Here is a 20,150-nt window from a genome sequence, read left to right as displayed (position 1 = left end):
TGTTCCTTTAACAGTCGTGATGAAGTGCAATTTCCCGGAAACTTTTCTGTCCTCTTTGCTAAAACTCTGCACCAGGGATCCAAAATACAGTACCACTGTATCTTGTAATCTGCCCTTGGTTTGCGGGGGGCATAGCTGCCAAGTTTTCCCTTTTCTCACGAGGAAGCCTATTCAGCATAAGGGAATTTCCCTTAAAAAAAGGGATAACTTGGCAGCTATGGCGGGGGGAGAGGCGGGATGTTAACAGTTTCTTTGCGTTTAAAAGCCTGGTTATTTTTGTAAGATTATTTTGTAAAACTTTTGCAAGTTTTGACAAATAAAGGCTCATTGGATTAAAAAAAAAAGGCTGGTTGTGAGCTTGCTCGGGGGCGCCGGATCTGCATCTACCAGAATGAATTAGCCGGGGAAATTAGGTTGGGGCGGTGGGGGGAGGGAAGCTCCTTTGGCGGAGCCATTCCCTGTCTCGCAAAGGCCCGGAGGTGTCCTTTTCCCACCGGACCTTCTGCGGGCGCTGGACCTGTAGCTGACGTCACTTCCTTTGCAGCCGGGAAAGAGCTCTTCCTTAGCCAATAGGATACTCGGGAGGCTGAGAAGGCGCTAAATGCAAAGAGGAGGGAGCGAGGCCACTGCGGTGAGTGCCGCTTCCCCGGTGAAGGTAGGTCCTTGGGAGCGGCGAATTCGTGGGGGGAGAGGGGGTGCCCCCCGAACCGATGCATTGCAGGGGGTTGGTTTTGATCATCCATTGAGCTCCTTTCGATTCTGCGAGAGGCCGCCTGCTGCTGGACGACCCACTGCAAGCAGAGCTGGAGGGGGGGCGGGAGCTGCGCTGGCTGGAGAGGCAAGAGCATACGGGGGTGCGGTTGGGGGCAGGTGGCGGCGCTCGGAGCTGCTGTGCTCCAGGCAGTCCCGGATTTACGTATAAGATAAACAAGCTGTCGTTTGGGCTCCACTCTCTTGAGGACTCCCAAAAAATTTAAAGAAAAAAAACCCTGGATGAACATTTCCAAAATACAAGATTAAAACAAAACAAAACAAAATCTACATACAGCAACAGTGTTTTGTGTTGTGTCTGGACCCATTAGGTCCATAAATGTCCATATAGCAGATATTCAACACTAAAAACAGCAACAATTTGTTGTTGACAAAGGACAGCTCAACATATAAAGGGCCCCATTACCTTCAGTAGGTTAGGGCCTCATCAAATCTAAATCTGGCCCTGCCTCCAGGGGCCACTGGCTGCCAGATGTCTCCCTGGAATGTAGGGAACTGCTTCCTGCCCAGTCAGGCCATTGGCCCGTCTAGCTCAGTGCTGCCCATACTGATTGGCAGAGAGAGTCTCTCCAGGGTCTGAGGCAGGGAGGCCTCCCTGGAAATGCCATCAGGGGTTGTGGTGATTGTGGTTGTTATGTTGCGGCTGTTGCTGGGGTTGTTGTTACCTGCATTTATATACTACCTTTTTCTCCAAGGGGCTCGGGGCAGTTTGCACGCAAAGCAGGTATGCTGTTGCTGAGCTATTATGGTCCTTTGTCTGAGCGCATTGGGATCATCTTCAACAGTGAGATATCTCTCTGCCTTTGGCGCTGGGGCAGATGGACTACCTGAAGCTGCCTTACGCTGCTAGACCATCGAAGCTTGGCAGTCAGAAGTCCGCTAAGGTCTGTGGGAGAGTCTTTCTTCCATCTTTCTAGCAGTGGCCTTAAAGCAGGCACTCTGCCGCAGAACTGGAGCCCTTCAGGAAAGCTTGAATGGGAATCTCAGCACCTTTGAACTGGCTAGTGATTACAATTGCTGGGGCATGTGTCTAGCTCAGCTTTGCTGGTTTTGCTTTGGATACCATTGTAAAGACAGAGGCTCAAGCTCCTGCTTATGCCTACAGTGGGGAACATAACTGCCCTTAAAGTCACTTTCAACTTCTTATCGACCAAAGTGTATTTTTGCTTACAATACTTGTGTATTTCAAGGGTGTGGGTTTTGTTTGTTTTCTCTCCCCCAGGCCCCTTTAAAAAAACAGAATGGCAGCTGTTCCTCAGAATAACCTGCAGGAGCAGCTTGCACTTCATTCAGCCAAAGCCCCTCTAAAAAACCTGTCGCTTCTCAAACCCAAGACTATGTAAGTATCTCAAACTGAACATGGTTAAGCAGTAGCAATCAATATTCACCAGATATTGAGCATGTACAGTACTAGATATTAATGATAGTTACCTGGGGAAAGATTTATTTTCCTTTTGCCATAACATGGAAAATACCTTAAGAACTGCATAAAAATAAGGGAAAAAGTAACTATATATATATATATATATATATATATATATATATAATCACAAATAAAATTGAGCAATGTGTACAAAATCCTTTTACAAAATTTAAAAATAGGAGTCCAGGAAAGCTTGGGTAAACGTAAGACACATTTAAAGGTAATTTCTGTCTAATTTCAGATGTTAGTAATGCTTAGAAATAGTTAATGAACAACTTGTTTGGGATTTTAAATAATTGGCTTGAAATGAAAGCCAATTTTTTAAAAAATCTGGGCATGCCCATTTCCTGTTTCCTGGTACATACTGTATATTGATTATCTTTCAAGATACTTTGGTCCACTGTAAACATGGAGACTAATTTGCTCTTTAAAATCTAAACAGAATAAGTGATAAGAAACTGAATACCAAAGTGAGACTGTTAAATATCTCATTAATTTTTTTACAATGTTTGTATATAACATGTATTTGAAAGGAAAATACCATGGCATTCTTTAATGTAGGACTTGATGGTGTTGAATCTGATTATAAGATGAATCACTAAAAGTCTAAATAAACTGTTTGGCTCTTTTGTAGGGGATTTACATTCAAAAAGAAAACCTCTCTTGGTAACTGTACACCAGTAAAATTTTTAGCTGGAACAAAGGATTTGACTTTAAAAGAGAAGGATGCTAACTCTTCTTTGACAAATCCAAGTGTGTCAAAGGATAAGCAGATGAGAATCAGTGAAGTTTTTGAAACAACATTGAAAAAGCAGGAAGGAAAACAGAATTCTCCAAATGTGCAATGCCGAGATGTTCTGGATTGTTTCCAGTCTTCTGTAAAAGAAAGTGATTTGGGCAGCAAACCAGATGACCACAGGCTCCTGAAATCAGACCATAATTCTTCATACAATTCAGTTATTAATATCGATGATGTCTGGGATGACACTGATGACTTTGAAATATCTGGTCCACGAAAGGTATGCTCAAAGCTGCCTGTTCCCTTTTCAGACACCCAGTCTGTAAAAGCTAGGAAGGCTCCAAAAAACCATAGTCCCATCCCCAGTAAGTCATTAAAGGCAGATGGCATGGGAAGAGCTAACCAAGAATGCAATAGAACCTCTGTGTGTGAGAAGAACAAAATACAGATGCTTGACAAGAAACCAGATCTTGTTGGAAGCCAGACTGTCATTTGTCTTGATTCTCCCACACCGAGCCCTTGTGAAAGCTCTGTAAGTAAAAATCTTCAAGAGGAGAAGCCTGTGGAAAGTCCCTTGGGTGATAAAAAGGAAGAGCATTTAAAAGGTAAATGGCTTTCTTTCTAGTCAAGTCTATTAATAATATTATATTATTTATTTTCAATGTTTATATAGCATCCTTTGTCCAAGATCTCGATCTGAGTAACAAAGAATCATTAAGTATCTGAAGAAGTATGCATGCACACGAAAGCTCATACCAGTGACAAACTTAGTTGGTCTCTAAGGTGCTACTGGAAGGATATTTTTTATCTTGTAAAGAATCATTAAACCACCCAATACAGAATAAGCCATAAAACTGCATATAAATAAACTAGTTCATTTTCACACCACAAAAATAGATGTACAGTGGTACCTCATGCTGCGAACGGGATCCGTTCCGGCGGCCCGTTCGCAACATGAAAAGGCCGCAACATGAAGCGCTGCATCTGTGCGCGCCTGACGCAATGTGGCGCTTCTGTGCATGCACAAAGCATGATTTAGCACTTCTGCGCATGCGCGCAGGTTACGGACGTGCCGAACCTGGAAGTAACCCGTTCCAGGACTTCCGGGTTTGGTGCGTCTGTAACCTGAAAAGACGCAACATGAAGCGGACGTATCATGGGGTATGACTGTATTCAGTTAATTATCAAATGCTTTCTAGCACATAGTTGGCTAAATATAAAGGAGCAGGGAGTTTTAAATCTGTGGTCCCATCATAGTGAAGCCCCATCTCCCTATGGGATACAGCACCCAACGTTGGGGGGGGGGGTTGCGGGGGGTAGGTGGCTGGGTTTTTAAGTTGTGTCTGTTAGATTTTTTTTCTGGGTGGATTTTATGTATTACTGCGTTAGTTTTAACGATTTTATTGATTTTTTAATTTGCCCTCAGTGCTTTTAAAACTGGTGCTAGTAAAATATTCTTATTGCTTGTGTTAAAGCACAGAATGACCCTGACTTCATCCTAAATGAAAGCGAGGAACCAGATGAAGTGTGGAATGATCCAGCCATGTATGATGAGTTTGAGGATGACGACTATGTAGACTGCATTCCACCCTCTCCAGAGGAAGAAATGACTTCTTCTGCATCCTCTTTGAAAAGCATTAGGTATGATGGAATGATAAGTCCACAACTTGGTTCTTTACCAGGACCATCTCTGGTAGAAGTAGCCCAGGTAGGATGGTGAAATCATGGATGTGGAGTTTTTTCATCGGTGAATGACCAAAATGCTGGTGGAACAAATAAGCTTAGTAAGAAGTGTTTTCTAGCAGATGCGAAAAACTTTATTCACAGCAGTGTATTTATACAGGATGACTTAACGACTTCTTTTTAATGTTAGGTATGTTTCCAGAGAAGCTGCTGTTGAGAAAACACTGGCCCCTGAAAGCTTGAAAAGCAGCCTTCCAGACTTTGGAGAAACCACCCATGGAAACAGTGATAGGCAGGAAGGTAAAATAACTCCTCCTAAAGTGACTTCACTTGCTTGCTTTCAGAAAGTGCAGACCTCATTGTAGTCTTCAGATACAGACCTGTCTGCAGCCTTGCACCTGACTAAATCACAGGACTGGGTAGTAAGTGCTTCAGCTTCTATTCAGATTTTGCAATGTGACTTAAGGTTTTTTTTTTTTAAAAAAAAAAACACCTAAGAACTGTGTGGTGGGCATGTTTTCCTGTAAAACTTCCTTTGTTTCCCTTTGAATTACAAACATGCTTAAATTCCACTGAAGTCAGAATGAACTTAAGGACTTCCATGAAAAAGCAGGTCATTTTCAAGTTGCTGGTAGATGGTGACTAAAGTGTTGCTTTAACCTTACTGTGTTTCATTTCAGACAAGCATTCACTTTTGGGACGGTCCCTCTACAGTGTGATGGAAGACATCTGCAAGTTGGTGGATTCCGTTCCAGAATGGGAGCTGAAGTCTTTGTCGTGTGGACAAGAGCTCCTTCAGCATAGAGATCGCAGGTCTGTCTTGAGATGCCACTAACCCAGAGGGTGTTCACAGGCTCTGTTTATCTCTTGTGTCTCTGAGATAAATACTCTGGAAAAATCATGCTCTTGCAATTGAGGCAAGTTTATATCAAATTTTCCGGTAAGCAAAGGCATCTTTATCTGACTCTTTGGCCTATAAGCCCACCTATAAAGAGGTTGAAATAAGAGGAGACTGAGAGAAGATATGGTAGCCACCTTCAAATATCTAAATGGCTGTCACATGGAAGATTGAGCAAGCTTGTTTTAGTTGAGATCCTTGCATTGCAGGGGGTTGGACTAGATCACCCTTGGGGTCCCTTTCAACTCTACGATTCTGTGATTCTGTGTATTAATAGCTCATATTTTTTCTTTATTTCCAGAAGAAAACTCTTAAAGAATGGCACTAATGGAAGTAGAAAGGACAGTGGCATATCTTTGGATGAAAATTGCAAACTTTATTCTGGACATGAAAGATCTATGGATGGTGGTGTTTCTTTTCAACTGGGAAAAACCTCTGCCACTGACCCTTGTAGGGAATTGTTCATGTCTAGACAACCTTCCCCAAAGGTTGCACCCCAGCATAACTTTCATTCAACCCCCTCCTTTGTACCAAGCACTCAAGACTCCAGTACTGCTGACCTGTCAATTTTTTCCAAGTCTTTTGCTTTGGGCAGTAGCATCTCGGAAAATGCAGGATTGTCTCTTTCCAAAAGAGGAGTCGACAAAAGAATCTCCTCTCTGAACAGTTCCATCAAAAATCCAAGGACAGAATGGGGAGAAAAGAGTTGGCTGTGTTCAAAGGGGAATCCAGACCAAGAGAAACTCACTCAACTTAAAAGTAATTTGAGAGAGAATTCCTCAGCAACAGAGAATGTGGCCTTTGATGATGATTTTGATATTGATGACTTTGATGAGTTGGACGACATAATAAACACTTCAACTTTACAGCCACCTAGTACTTGCTACCAGCGTGCTGAGGAAGCACAGCCTGCCAAACCATTCCTGGAAAAAAGTTCCCTTACAGCTAAGGGAAATGGTCATTTTTCAAATCCTATTTTTCCCAGAGCAAACTGCCAAGGTGTGCCTGCCAAGAGCTGCTTGGGTAAATTATGCTAATTCTCTGTCACAGAAGCTTGTTGTGCCAGGGAGCTATTGTGTAGAGAGTAATTAACTAATCTGACACATTGCTTGAGTGTCTTTTGTTGCAATGGGAATACTATTCATTGCTTCATCACAGTCATTTGGTAGCAGCTTTGCTTTTCCTTCACAAGGTCACACTTTTGTCACTGCATTTCTGAGTTCTGAAATACTTTGGGAAATGTGACACATACACACACACGATTTTTCTTCTGTACCGATGCCAAATTCTGCTGTAGGGAGTGTCTAGCATTTTCCTTTTCAAACAGCAGGAATTTGCTCTCACATTAACTTGAGCAGTGAAGTTCTCTGGTTTTTGCATTGTGCTGCTGCTGCTTCTGCTGCTTCTGTGGGGGTTAGGGCTGCTGTTGTGAAATGTCAGTTTTGCTACCCAACACTGTTTTGTTTCGAAGATAAATCTTGAAAAGATTCACTGGGGCATGTCCAAAGTGAGAGTTAAGTAGGTGCCAAACTCTGCTGTTGTAAATAGCGGGACCAAAATTGCTTACATGTGTGAATCAATTACATTCACTTACATTCAGTGAGACCAGAAGTATGACTTTGAGTTGAGATTTCACAAGGTCCTATAGTTATATTATTAAGGAATCCAGGATAACTCCCAACTCTTGATTTTGCATTGCCGACACAGTTGAGGATCACACTCTACCTATCCAGCCACACTAGTATACTTATACAGTGGGACCTTGACTTACGAGCTCCTCGACATCCGATGTTTTTGACTTATGAGCGGGAAAAGTGGCCGCACGCTTACGATTTTCTCGACATCCGAACGGAAAACCCATTCGCGGCTAGATGCGATTTCCTCAACTTACGAGTTTTGAGATGCGGTTTCCTTGACTTAACGAATTTTTCTGTTTCCAATGCATTCCTATGGGAAACCGCTTTTCCTATGGGAAACTCGACTTACAAAGTTTTCGACCTACGAGTGTGCATTCCCTACGGATTAAATTCGTAAGTCGAGGTCCCACTGTAATGTAATTATGAAAAATGAGTTAAGTGTAAGGGCAATTAAAACCAAGCAATTGTTATTTATCCTGGTAACCTGTTTTCTTCTAGATCCACAGGTTAATAATACACCTTCCAGAAATCCATTCCTAGAGCACTTCAGAGGCTTAGCATTTCCTCATTCTAACGAAATGATGAAGATATTTCACAAAAGATTTGGTCTGCATCACTTCCGGACAAATCAGCTTGAAGCCATCAATGCTGCTCTCTTGGGCGAAGACTGCTTCATCTTAATGCCCACAGGTGTGTGATGGCAAGGGTGCCTGCCAACCGCATGTGGTCTAGGGAGCTAGTCTGGCAACCTGGGAGGTTTTCAAAAGGCTTGCAATGAGTAAACAGGTGCGGGAGACTCCTGGCAAATGACCTTCTTCCTCCTGAGGTGATGAAGTGTCACAACCTTTTATTGTGTATGTCAGCAAAGTGAAAGGTGCTGTCCTTAAGGACTCACAATGTGTATTTGGACAGCAAAGTTGAAGACTGGCAAACAGGTTGTGAGGAGGATGGTTGTGGGGAGATCTGGATCATAGTGGAGGTGTGGGGTTGCTAAATACAGGGTAAATTTATTTAAATCACTGAATATAATCCATGAGTTGAGTCATTACTTGTACCCAACACATCTGACTGGGTTGCCCCAGCCACTCTGGGCGGCTTCCAACAGAATATAAACAAGTTGCTAATATTTCCTAAGCAAGCATGCATTCCCACTGGCTCTAACGATTAAGCATGCTTCTTTGCGACTGGTTAGAGACTTGTGTGACCTAACAAAGTCATGGAGGAGGGGCTATCGGGGGCTACTACCCACGATGGCTGTGCTCTGCCTCCACAGTTGAAGGCTGCAATGCTTCTGAATACCAGTTGCTGGAAACCACAAGAGAGGAGAGTGCCCTCGTGCTTTGGATCCTGCTTGCGGGTTTCCCAGAAGTGGCAGCTGGTTGACCATTGTGAGAACAGGATACTGGACTTGATGGGACCCCCTTTGGCCTGATCAAGCACAATTCTTCTGATGTTCTTATGTAGACAGTGTAGTAACTCTTAAAGCATGACATATTGAGAATTTTCGATTAAAAAATAAAAACACTGTCTGAAAAAAGTTACCAGAATTAAAATTCCTAATGTGTTGATCATAAAACCTGTACTTAAATTGTGTTTGCAGTGAACCATTCTTAGCAGGAGTTCGAGGAGTGCAGAAAGTAATTTTGAAACCCAGATGGAAAATTTGTTGAAATATTCTAGGGTGGAGGTTTCTGGCTTTTGCTAAATCTCATCTGGACAACCTGCATTTGCTTACTGCCTGGGTGAGCTTTCCAACTAATCCTTGGTTTTTCCCCCTTCCCACAGGAGGTGGGAAGAGCTTATGCTACCAGCTACCAGCTTGCGTTTCAGCGGGAGTCACCATTGTGATCTCCCCCTTGAGGTCACTGATAGTGGATCAAGTTCAGAAGCTAACATCAATGGATGTGAGTTCAAGCCCATGGTTTTCTCATTGGTCCTTTGCATGAGGAGAGTTGTCTGCATCTTCATTAATTGTGACCGATTCTGCTCTTTGCTCTGGGGTATGACTTCATGCAAATTAAAAACTTCTGTTCCTTATTTGCTATATTTGGGCATTGATATTCAGATTAAAGTTGATCCAAAGTTTGGGAGCTTAGCACCATAGCAGGCAAGGAAGTGAGCATGGACACACATTTAGACCTACATCACGGAAGCTAGTACTTTATCTGTGTGTACCGTTTTTGACTTACTGTAGATAATAGTGTAAAATGAGTGTTGAATTCAGCAATCCATTTGCTGTTGCATCTGTTTAGTCTATCACTGTACCTCAGTGGTAGAGCACCTGATTGGCATGCAGAAGATCCCTGGGCTGGGAGAGAACCGTAACTGAAATCCCAGAGAGCCCCTGCCAGTCATTGTAGATAATAGTAAATGGACTAATAGATCTGATTCGTGAAAACAGGGAGCTACTTTATACTGAGTGCAAACAGCTCTTCTTCTGTCGTAGATTCCAGCAACTCATCTGACAGGTGACAAAACTGATGCTGAAGCATCCAGAATCTACATGCAGCTGTCGAAGAAAGACCCCATCATAAAACTCCTCTATGTTACTCCAGAGAAGGTTTGTATAAGGTCTAAGCACCATCAGCATTGGATTTTATCATATACAGGATACAGCCCACCAGGCGAAGGAAGCCAGCAGGTTTGGATGGAGGAGAGCTAGGCTTCCATCCCTGCTCAGACATGAACTCTGCTTACATGACTAGAGCAGGCCTCTGCTTACCAATGGCGTAGAAAAATTGGGGTTTAGTTTTTTTGCTGCCCAACTCCCCAAGGGACTGAGACTCCTAAGTTCATGATCGGTCAGAGATGAATGGGTGGAGGCAAGGATCTAAAGAAAGCAAAGCAGATCCTTATACATACCGGTATATTTGCAACAGAGTTCCCTCCCCTCCCTGCAAAGGAGGTAAAAGAGACCAAGAGCAAATAAAAAACACCACTTTTTAAAGGGCTACATTTTGGCCCCTTTACAAACCAGAAATTACATCACACACAAGCTGGGGCTACAGTGGCTCAGGCAGGTCAAGGTGTGACATTCCTGAGGATTGAGCAAGTTTTGCATAGTTCTAGACACAGTTTATGCAAAATATTAGCATTTGATGAGACAATCAGGATGCCCAGCAGACATCCCTCGGTGCAGAGCATTTCGGAAAACAATGACAATTAACACCAAGGAGGTTCATAGATTTGGGAGAGGAAGTCCTTCAGGAACTTTCTCTGATTGCTATCTGCCTCTGTGTTCTCAGGCAAGAGGGATTATGGAGGACTCAAATTATACAGTTATAAACGATTTTAGACAATGTTCCATAGGAAATTCAGGTTGTCCTTTTTTTAACAGGCTAGCTGAAAGTGTACTGGTTCTCCAAGATACTTCCCTCTGCAGAAGAAACATTTAGAGTCCTTAGGAGAGCCAAAATGGCTTTTTGAGATTGTTCTGTGTGTAAAGTGTAATTTCTCTCAAGGAATTTTTCAAATGTTGAAGGGTGAAGGGTTGGGTTTTCTGTGGACTGGGTGTCTATGTGTGCACCCTAAATTTTACAACACCAAGTCTATCTGAAGTGATGGATGAGGGCAAATGAGATAAGGAGGCTAAAGCACTTTTTATGCTGAAAGTTGATGTAGAAAGGAATTTGCTATGTGCAAATATACAGTGATAGCAATTCTCCACTAAAGTTTCTGGATCCTTGGGTGTGGGTCTCCCTTAGGTCTGCTCAAGTGGCCGGCTGATGTCAACCCTGCAGAATCTCTATGAGCGGAAGCTGTTGGCGCGCTTTGTGATTGACGAGGCACACTGCGTTAGTCAGGTGACCTTCTCTTTTTTGGAAATGTCAGAGGTTGGTGAACCAGCAGAACCCTTGCATTGATCTGTAAGCAAACTAACTTTTTTTTAAAAAAATCTTTTGACTAGTGGGGCCATGACTTCCGCCAAGACTACAAGCGGCTGAATATGCTTCGTAAGAAATTTGCTTCCATTCCTATGATGGCTCTTACTGCCACCGCAAACCCAAGGGTGCAAAAGGACATCCTGAATCAACTGGAGATGCTGAAGCCGCAGGTGTAAGTTTGATCTACACCAGGAATTCTCCAATTTTCTATACTCAGTAGCCCACATGAGATCGCTGAAAACCACCAAGGCCCAAAATATTGGTGCAGGGCAGGCAGCATTAAAATGGTGGCTAGTGGCATTTGCTGTGTCTGCCATAATCAGCTGGCAATTGCTGACATCTTTTTCTAGTGATATCTAATCAGAATTCAGTCCCGTTTTAGTCGGGTAGAGAAGGCCTTTTATTTTTATATTTTGCTTGCCCTGCCCCCAAGCATCCCAGAAGTTGTTTTTTTTATCCCATCTCCTATAATATCTTCCCCCTATTTTCCTTTCAAACTCAGCTTGAATCTTCTCCCCACCCCACAAGCCCCAGCCACTAGTTTTTCATCCTTCTGGCCTATTTCCTTTAGATCAGGCATCCCCAAACTGTGGCCCTCCAGATGTTTTGGCCTACAACTCCCATGATCCCTAGCTAACAAGACCAGTGGTCGGGGAAGATGGGATTTGTAGTCCAAAACATCTGGAGGGCCGAGGTTTGGGGATGCCTGCTTTAGATTGATTTCCTTGCCCTATAACAGATCTGTTTTGTTTGTTTATTTCCTTCAGCGCCACTTCTGGCTCTTTCCCCTAAGAGAAAGAAATGACTTACCTGCCCTCCTAGGCCTTTCAGCCTCCTTTACTCAGCATACAAGGAGCTGCTGGTGTGTCCAGCCCAGATGCTATGGCATGGTGGGGTCCATGCAAGTACATGAGGAGGCACTGGTGGCTTTTCTTAAGATATCATTGAAGATACACATATCCTTTATTAATTTACTGTTTTTCAAAGAAGAAAAAAATTGTTGTGATGGATATTTTCCAGGTTTAGTATGAGCTTTAACAGGCGGAACCTGAAATACGATGTTTTGCCCAAGAAGCCCAAAAGTGTTGCGCTGGACTGCTTGGATTGGATCCGAAAATACCACCCAAGTGAGTTTAGTTCCTTTCCTTCTTTTGGCAGGATTTATTCGTGTGAATCGAGGCTTTTTCAAAGAATGAAAGAAATGTAGAGTTGGAAGGGGCCCCTGAGGGTCTTCTAGTCCAACCCCCTGCAATGCCGGAATCGCAATTAAAGCATCCATGACAGGTGGCCACCCAACCTTTGCTTAAAAAGCTCCAATGAATGAGAGGCCACCACCTTCCGAAGGAGTCCGTTCCACTATCAAACAGCTATCACTTTATTTGAGAGGACTGAGTACTCCAGCTCCCATATTTTTGTCAACGTTATAAGCAAGTGAGTTGCATCAGCAGGAGCTGGCTGAGGAACTTACACATAGAGTCATACCAAGGCTTAAACAAATGCTTGGTTTAATGGAGAAAGTAAAAATGACAACAATTAAACTAGTCTTACACAAAACACCCACACAACCAAACCACCCACCAAGAGCACACTGGGAAATCACCCAGCACAGAGGCAACACACAACACCCCTGATATACCCTGCATCATCAGCTTCACAGCAACACCTGTCGAGCTGCTCCACAGCTGCAGAGCCCCAGTCACTAAATCTTTCCTGACTCTTAAAGGTACAGTGAAACAATAATGACACTTTTACACAATCATTCAACAATTTTGCCTATTTTTTCTTTTTCTTTAGATGACTCTGGGATAATTTATTGCCTCTCCCGATATGAATGTGACTCGGTTGCCAGCACTTTGCAGAGATCTGGCCTTTCTGCACTTGCCTATCATGCTGGTCTCGCGGACAGCATCAGAGACCATGTGCAGCAGAAGTGGATTAACCAGGATGGATGTCAGGTAAAGGAAACGAAACTGTAGAAGGTGCTGATATCACACACAAGTAGAAATATTTAAAAGAAACACAGGGTGTAGCCAGCACAGATCTAAATGGTTGTTAGCTCCTGTAGCAAAACAAATGGCTCCATCTGTCTAGCTGGTCAGTTTTCTGCGGCCTTTCTCAATGGATGTGTGCGTGTGTTCGTCTTTACCCTCCTTGAGGTGAGCCTGAAGTCGATCAGAGTGTCAAGCCAGAAAGCACTGTGTCAGTTCAGTGTATAAAGTGTGTTTGTGATGCACTGCTTGCCCTTGGCAGTATGCAAATCCTGTTTTTGTTCTCTTCCAGATTATATGTGCAACCATTGCTTTCGGCATGGGGATTGATAAACCTGATGTGCGCTTTGTGATCCATGCCTCTCTTCCTAAATCTGTTGAAGGTTACTATCAGGAGTCGGGCAGAGCTGGCCGTGATGGAGAAATTTCTCACTGCCTGCTCTTCTACACCTATAGTGACGTCAACAGGCTGAGAAGACTCATATTTAGTAAGTATTTTTCTGCGACATCTCAAATTTTGTGACCAGAATCATGCAAGAATGGGTGTGTGTGTTAATTTTATAACTGTTGTCATAGAACAGTGTTAGCAGCCCACTTCAGCCATCATGGCTATAAAACATAGAAGCACTGCCTGCAGTAGAATGACTTGGCGTTTGCCTCTCAAGTTTTAGGCTTTAAGTGTTTTCACTCAGGTTGCTTGGAACAAGCAGTGTGCAGCATCTAGCCATAGGAGACTAACAATACTATAAACTTCCTGAATAATTCATTTCCCATAAACTTCTCAATTTTTATATGGAAAAAAAATGCTGCAGTATCTCATTCCTACTAAGAAAGGTAGAAATCCAGTTCATAGACTTAAAGTTTGAACCTTTTGGCTTCTTAATACATGTCTGCAAATTATTGGTCAGAAGGAAAAGCAATCTCTCGCTCTGTGTATGTTCCGTAATAAGTCAAAAGGTGCATTATTTGAATTTCAGTGGAAAAAGACGGGAACAGCCACACACGGCAGACACATTTCAACAATCTCTACAGCATGGTCCATTACTGTGAGAATATTGTGGAGTGTCGGAGAGTACAGCTGCTGGGCTACTTTGGGGAAACAGGCTTCAACTCTAGGTTTTGCAAGGAACACCCTGAAGTCAGTTGTGACAACTGCAGCAAGAAGCAGGTAACTCTTCAAAATGTGTTATCTCTCTAGAGGTTAGAACACATGTATTTCTGGTAGTGGCTGGGCAGGAGTGATTTTTGGGCTGAAGAAACTATGGATTGCAACTTGCAGACAATGACTTCCAGCTGTTTTCTTCAATGTATGACTTGTTTTTTCTTGTATTTCCTTCAGATTAATCTCTCAAATTTAAACTAACACTTCGTTTACCTTGTATATGAAACGGTATCCAAACTGGGGCCAATACTGTACTGTCAACAGCCAGGTGTAGTGCAACAAATCAATCTTTCCTCAAAACTGTTTTTGTTAGGATTATAAACCACGGAACGTGACAGAAGAAGTGAAAAACATTGTTAGGTTTGTCCAGGAGCATTGTGGTGAGAAGCGAGTAAGAAGGAATAACACAGGGAGGTACACCTTGAATATGATGATTGACATTTTCTTGGGTAAGTTGCAGTGTATGCTGTCAACACTTAGTGTTGTGATTTGTTTCTTGATCACTGGTTCCCAAAGTGCGTGGTACCAGCTCCTGGAGGGGGGGTGATTATCTAGGGGAGTGCTAAGAGGCAAGGGGGAGGCAGAGGGGGCACTTCAGGTGTCAATTACTATCAGACTTTGAGAAGCTGGTATCATTGGATTAATTTAATCAATTTTGTTGAATTAATTAAATAGTTTTAATTGGATTTTGAACAAATGTGCAATTAGTGGTTACTGTTTTGACTTCTGTTATCTTCCTTAGTGGGTCATGTATGTTAAATAATAATAAATATTCCTTATATAATTTTCTGGTGAGTGCGGAGTAGCTAGCCAACCTCCCACGTGGTTTTGGTTCATTTTCCCATCTGGCCTTGGTCATGAGAGGGAAGCGGGTTAAATCACTTGTGAGTCCTCACTCTGGGGATTCTTGTGCTGAAGCATCTTTCCTGCTTTTGCCTTTATCAAGAAGACAGACTGTGTTTTTCTGTACAGGTACAAAGAGTGCCAAGATTCAGTCTGGCCTGTTTGGCCAAGGAGCAGCCTACTCACGCCATAATGCTGAGCGACTCTTTAGGAAATTGGTACTGGACAATATTCTAGAGGAAGACCTTTACATCACTGCTAATGACCAAGCAGTTGCATATGTCCAGATTGGTGAGAAAGCTTATGCTGTGCTGAATGGATCTCTGCAGGTGTGTAAGAGCTAAATTCATCTACTTGCCTAAAGTGTTATGCCCTGTCTCCTCCTCAAGTAGGTGTTAGGAGCTTGGAGCTACCCAGGAAAATAGTTAAGAAAATCTTAAGGTCTTGCAGAGAATGGCTGAAAAAGGAGATGCTCCTTTTCCTCTAATGGGTGCCTTCATCCTCTTCCTGTCTTGCTGTCATAGTCTCAAGCTGTATAGAAGGAAACTGCACATCTTAGTTTCAGTTGTACATTAGTGAGATTTTTTTCTGCTGCTTCCTTCAGGTAGAGTTCCATGAAACTGAAAGTGCCAGCAGCATTCGCAAGCAACTAAGGGCGTCAGTGATCAAAATTTCCCAGCGGGAAGAGATGGTTAAGAAATGTCTCTCAGAACTCACAGATGTTTGCAAAAACCTTGGGAAAGTGTTTGATGTCCATTACTTCAATATTTTTAACACTGCCACACTTAAAAGAATAGCAGGTAATGTTGATGCTCACAGTTCAAGTCTGTGTCTGTGAATGAAGTACAGTACCGTTGCATCTTGTACGCACAATTTCAACCTTGTGTGGTTGAAAGCCAGCCAGCTGAAATCCTGCAAATTAATTGTATGCAAGCTCCTTTTTACGCTCTGTGATATTCCTGGTGTCTGCCAGGTGGCATGGCTTGTTTCTGAATGACCCTTGCCTGGGAATTTCAGAACAACACTCTTAATAGCAGAACTGAGAGATTTTGCTGTGCTCTTTTTGTATGAAGATAGTAAGCAAATGGACTGTTTTGCTTGTAAAAGAAGTCACTGCCTTGTGTGGTGATCCATCTTTTCAACAACAAAAAATGTCCAGCATATGTATCCTTGTCCCTGCTTATACCAGACATTCTCAGATGTCAAGCCATTTTAAATATCTGCTTTTCTTTCCTGGTCTCCAGAGACACTGTCTTCAGACCCTGCAGTTCTGCTTCAGATTGATGGTGTTACGGAGGACAAGTTAGAGAAGTATGGAGCAGAAATCATTGAAGTGCTGCAGAAGTATTATGAATGGACACTGCCAGGTATTGTGGGACTTCAGTATTGTTAGAAACATTTTCCGGTTATGCACTTTATTTATTTATAAGTGTAGTCACATCAGTTATTGTTTTTCTCTGCATGATTACCATTGGAACAAGGAACTCATCGGGGAGCCCTTTATATGAAATGACTTTTTAATGCAATCTTGGTCACTTCAGTCATGATGACTCCCCTACCTCCCATGATGGAAGCAACTCAAACCATGCCAGCAGCCATTTATGCAGACTGCTCACATATTCCTTTTTCAGTGACAGTGGTCACTGAAGTGGTTTTCAGACCAGCAATTCTCTTGCTTTCCATCAGAACACTATCTGTGCTAAGGGGAAGCTGGGAAGCTGCAGGGTTATGGTCTCTGTTTGGCAACATCCAAAGCCACAGGATTAAAGACACATGGGTCTGTTTCAACAGCGGAAAACAAGCCTCTTTGGGCTACAGAAGCCGACGCTGAAAGAAATTCCAGTACTGATGAAGCAGAGGAGGAGCTCCATACAACATCTGCCTATTTCCACAACAGACCCAACAAAGGAAGGAAGAGAAAAAAGCCACAGTTCTTCAGAGAATCAAAGAAGAAAATGAGGTCTGGAGGCCAGCAGGCTCGTTCTAAAGGGTATGGCTGTTTGTTTTTTAATCCTTCGGTGGCAAGTAAGCCAGATATAACAATGGGATTCAAGCCCTTCTACAGTGCCAATTAAACACACTTTTACAGTAAAGTAAAATAAGTATTTTATTGTGAAGACCTCACAAGGAGTGAGGAGCACAGTAGCAACATGGAATCACTTAATTTTAAGCCACCTCATAAAATCATGACTGACAAAGCTGTGATGCCAGCCTGGAAGTGCTGTCCCTTTCAGGGTGTCCTTGTGGAACACAACAATTCCCACATTACTTATGTGTAAGGCTGGATGAAATGGACAAAAACAATTTGGAGCATTCCAAGCACCTAGAAGAGAGGGGTGTGCTGGTGCTAAAGGGTTGGTGCTTCAGCAGTGAGGTCAAGTGCCCCAATGCCAAACTGAACTCACATCGGTATTCTGGTCTCCTCCCTATAAATGTACAAATGAAACATTTGGCCAAAATGCAGAGCAGAAATGATGGAGATTGTTTTTTAGGCTCATGAGGCTCTTGAAACAACAGATATGCATGTTTACAAAATTATTGGCGTCAATGACATATTCTATATTTTCCTCTCTAACTTTCTAGGGGTTACAGAACCGGCAAGAAGGCATCATCTAACTCCAAAAGTTCCACATCTTACATTCCTCCTGCCAAACCAGGAATTGGCAAAAGGCCTGCAATCATGGCACCGCCAAAACCACAAAGCAGACAGTACCTTAAACCTTCTTTCTCACTTTTGTAATATCCTTAAAGTCTTTTTAATGTCTATGGATGCTGTTTAACTAATTTTTTTTATTGAGGTGTAACACTCATGCCTAATGTTAATAAATACATTTGCTTAAACCATACTCTTGAGAGCTTCTAGCAAGACGCCTTGTGAGCCATGCTGGGAAAGTGTTTGGTGGTATATAAATCCTCTGTATTGGTCCCCATTTCCCCAAATAGCTTGCCGATTTCAGTATTCTGAACATTTTGTCCATGAGAGATGGAGAACTTCATGCATTTGTGGATCATGCCACATCTATTTCATTTTACTTTGTATGTTTAAAACATTCAAAGCAGCCCACTGATAGGTAATGAAGCATGAGACCATTTTATTCCTAATGGTAAGAAACCTTGCAAAATGTACAGTATGTTAACAGACAAGTTTCTGGTCTGAAGAGCTGTGAATACTAGAGTTTTGAAATTTGTCTTTGTAGAACTTTTTACACAGACGACAAGAATTAAATACTGTACAGTGGTACCTCGGTTTAAGTATTTGGTTCCGGAAGTCTGTACTTAACCTGAAGTGTACTTAACCTGAAGCGAACTTTCCAATTGAAGGTAATGGAAAGTGTATTTTTTCTTTTCTTTTTTGTGTAATTGGTATTTGGACATTGTATTAGGAAATGGATTGATTGGTTTTGTTCTCTTATCTTCTAAAAAATTTAATAAATATATTATTTTTTAAAAGAGAAAGTAATGGAAAGTGGATTAATCCGTTCCAGACAGGTCCGCGGAGTACTCAACCTGAAGCGTACTTAACCCGAAGCATGAGTGTAATTGGTTCTGGAAGTCCATACTTAACCTGAGGCGTACTTAACCTGAAGCAAACTTTTCCATTGAAAGTAATGGAAAGTGGATTAATCCGTTCCAGAGAGGTCCACAGAGTACTTAAACTGAAAGTACTCAAACCAAAGCGTACTTAAACCGAGGTATGACTGTATATGAATACAAACTCTTGAAGGAAAAGCCCCAATGTTATTAACTGATTAATAGGACCAGCAACTTCATGTAGTATTAGCTGAGGCTTGCATGTTTTGGGCAGGTGTACTGAACACATCCCAAGGCCTTCCTGACTCCCAGGTTTAGCCCTCAGGGCCTGTCTAAGAAAGCCTCCTTCAACCTCTCCAAAATATTTCTCAGGATGCTTGCCAGGGTTCCCATCTGCCTTAACCTGCTCCACATGGATTCTGCCACAGTGCAGCGCTCATCAATGCTTAGTTCCCTCTCTAGGTGTTCAAAATTATCCTTTGATTATGCAATCAAAGAGCAAAATGAATCCTCAAAAATGTGGACTCCATTATTCTGTGGCTGCAAGTAGTGCTTGAGATCTGTGTGGAGTTTCTCTCCAGATTTGTAAGCCAAATTTGTAACTGAATTGGTACTCAATTCAGATAACACTAAAATAAAATAACAATAATAACAATAACAATAATATTTATGCACCACCCATCTGGCTGGGTTTCCCCATTAAACATAGCCTCATTAATCACATGACTAGAGGTATTAAACACATTTTTGCTAGGATATCTTAAGTAAGTGTTCTAGAATAGGTAAATGCACTTAAAATACACCAAACCAATGGCTGCCAAACACCTACGGTCTAATATTTATGTGACAATAAACAAATTGGTCATTTTACCTAAGTAAATTTGGACTTCTGGGTCACCATATCAAAAAGGCTGGGAACCACTAGTCCAGGTGGATTCTAATGTACTGCAGATTTCACTGTGCAGCTGTACAAGCTAAGCTGCATCCCTCAGCTTGTCAGCTTTAACCTACCTGGCTAGCGGCTGTTTAACTAGTTATCTTAAAATATCTTTTAAGTTACACTCCTGCAAACATGGCAGGTATTCTGTAAGCTGTCACAATAAGAACCCCCTTCCTGTGTTCTGTCAGGCCTTGCAGAACAAATGCATATGAATGCAAATACTGATGCTGTCTTTTTGTAAGTAATGAGAACACGAGTCTTGTCACAGTATATTAAGATATACATGTTACCTGAAGAGCCAAGCAAACAAAATTAATTTAAACATTAATCTGCAGAAACATCAAAGCATGTTGGTGACAAGTAAGGCTGAAAAGTATCTTTTGAAGAGATGGCAGGCTTGCTGCCATCCCACTCAGCAGAATACTTGGGGGGAAAATGTGTAAAATGTACAGTATAGTTTTAGCAATGAGTTCATAGCTCACTCTAGCCTGGACATCCAAATCTGAAATACAGAAGTATTGCATATTGCCATTCCTCACTGTTTATGTTATTGAATATTACCTGCTTGCAATCCTAGTTGGCAAAGCCACCCCCTGGCTCCCAGAAGGCTATTCTTGCCCTATTTTACCACCATAACCTTTCTTCATGTGC

The 20,150-nt window shown here is 42.3% G+C and overlaps 1 protein-coding gene across 1 annotated transcript; it reads left to right on the top strand.

Annotated features, from left to right (window-relative positions):
- Positions 1-613: 613 nt before the first annotated feature.
- Positions 614-17,920, top strand: BLM (BLM RecQ like helicase). The gene is made up of 22 exons (XM_035131305.2): positions 614-655; positions 1,994-2,110; positions 2,829-3,538; positions 4,409-4,574; positions 4,807-4,916; positions 5,297-5,429; positions 5,816-6,537; positions 7,650-7,841; positions 8,937-9,055; positions 9,598-9,711; positions 10,856-10,954; positions 11,059-11,207; positions 12,056-12,162; positions 12,830-12,990; positions 13,316-13,511; positions 14,001-14,191; positions 14,499-14,634; positions 15,158-15,357; positions 15,633-15,828; positions 16,273-16,395; positions 16,820-17,018; positions 17,612-17,920. Exons 2-22 carry the CDS (start codon positions 2,013-2,015, stop codon positions 17,766-17,768), a joined length of 4,278 nt encoding a protein of 1,425 aa, XP_034987196.2. The 5' UTR covers positions 614-655; positions 1,994-2,012; the 3' UTR covers positions 17,769-17,920.
- Positions 17,921-20,150: the final 2,230 nt, after the last annotated feature.

Source organism: Zootoca vivipara, chromosome 14 (assembly GCF_963506605.1).
Source record: "Zootoca vivipara chromosome 14, rZooViv1.1, whole genome shotgun sequence".
Lineage (NCBI taxonomy): Eukaryota > Metazoa > Chordata > Lepidosauria > Squamata > Lacertidae > Zootoca > Zootoca vivipara.
Note: the sequence above shows the minus strand (reverse complement) of the source record. Positions and strands in the feature narration are given on the sequence as shown.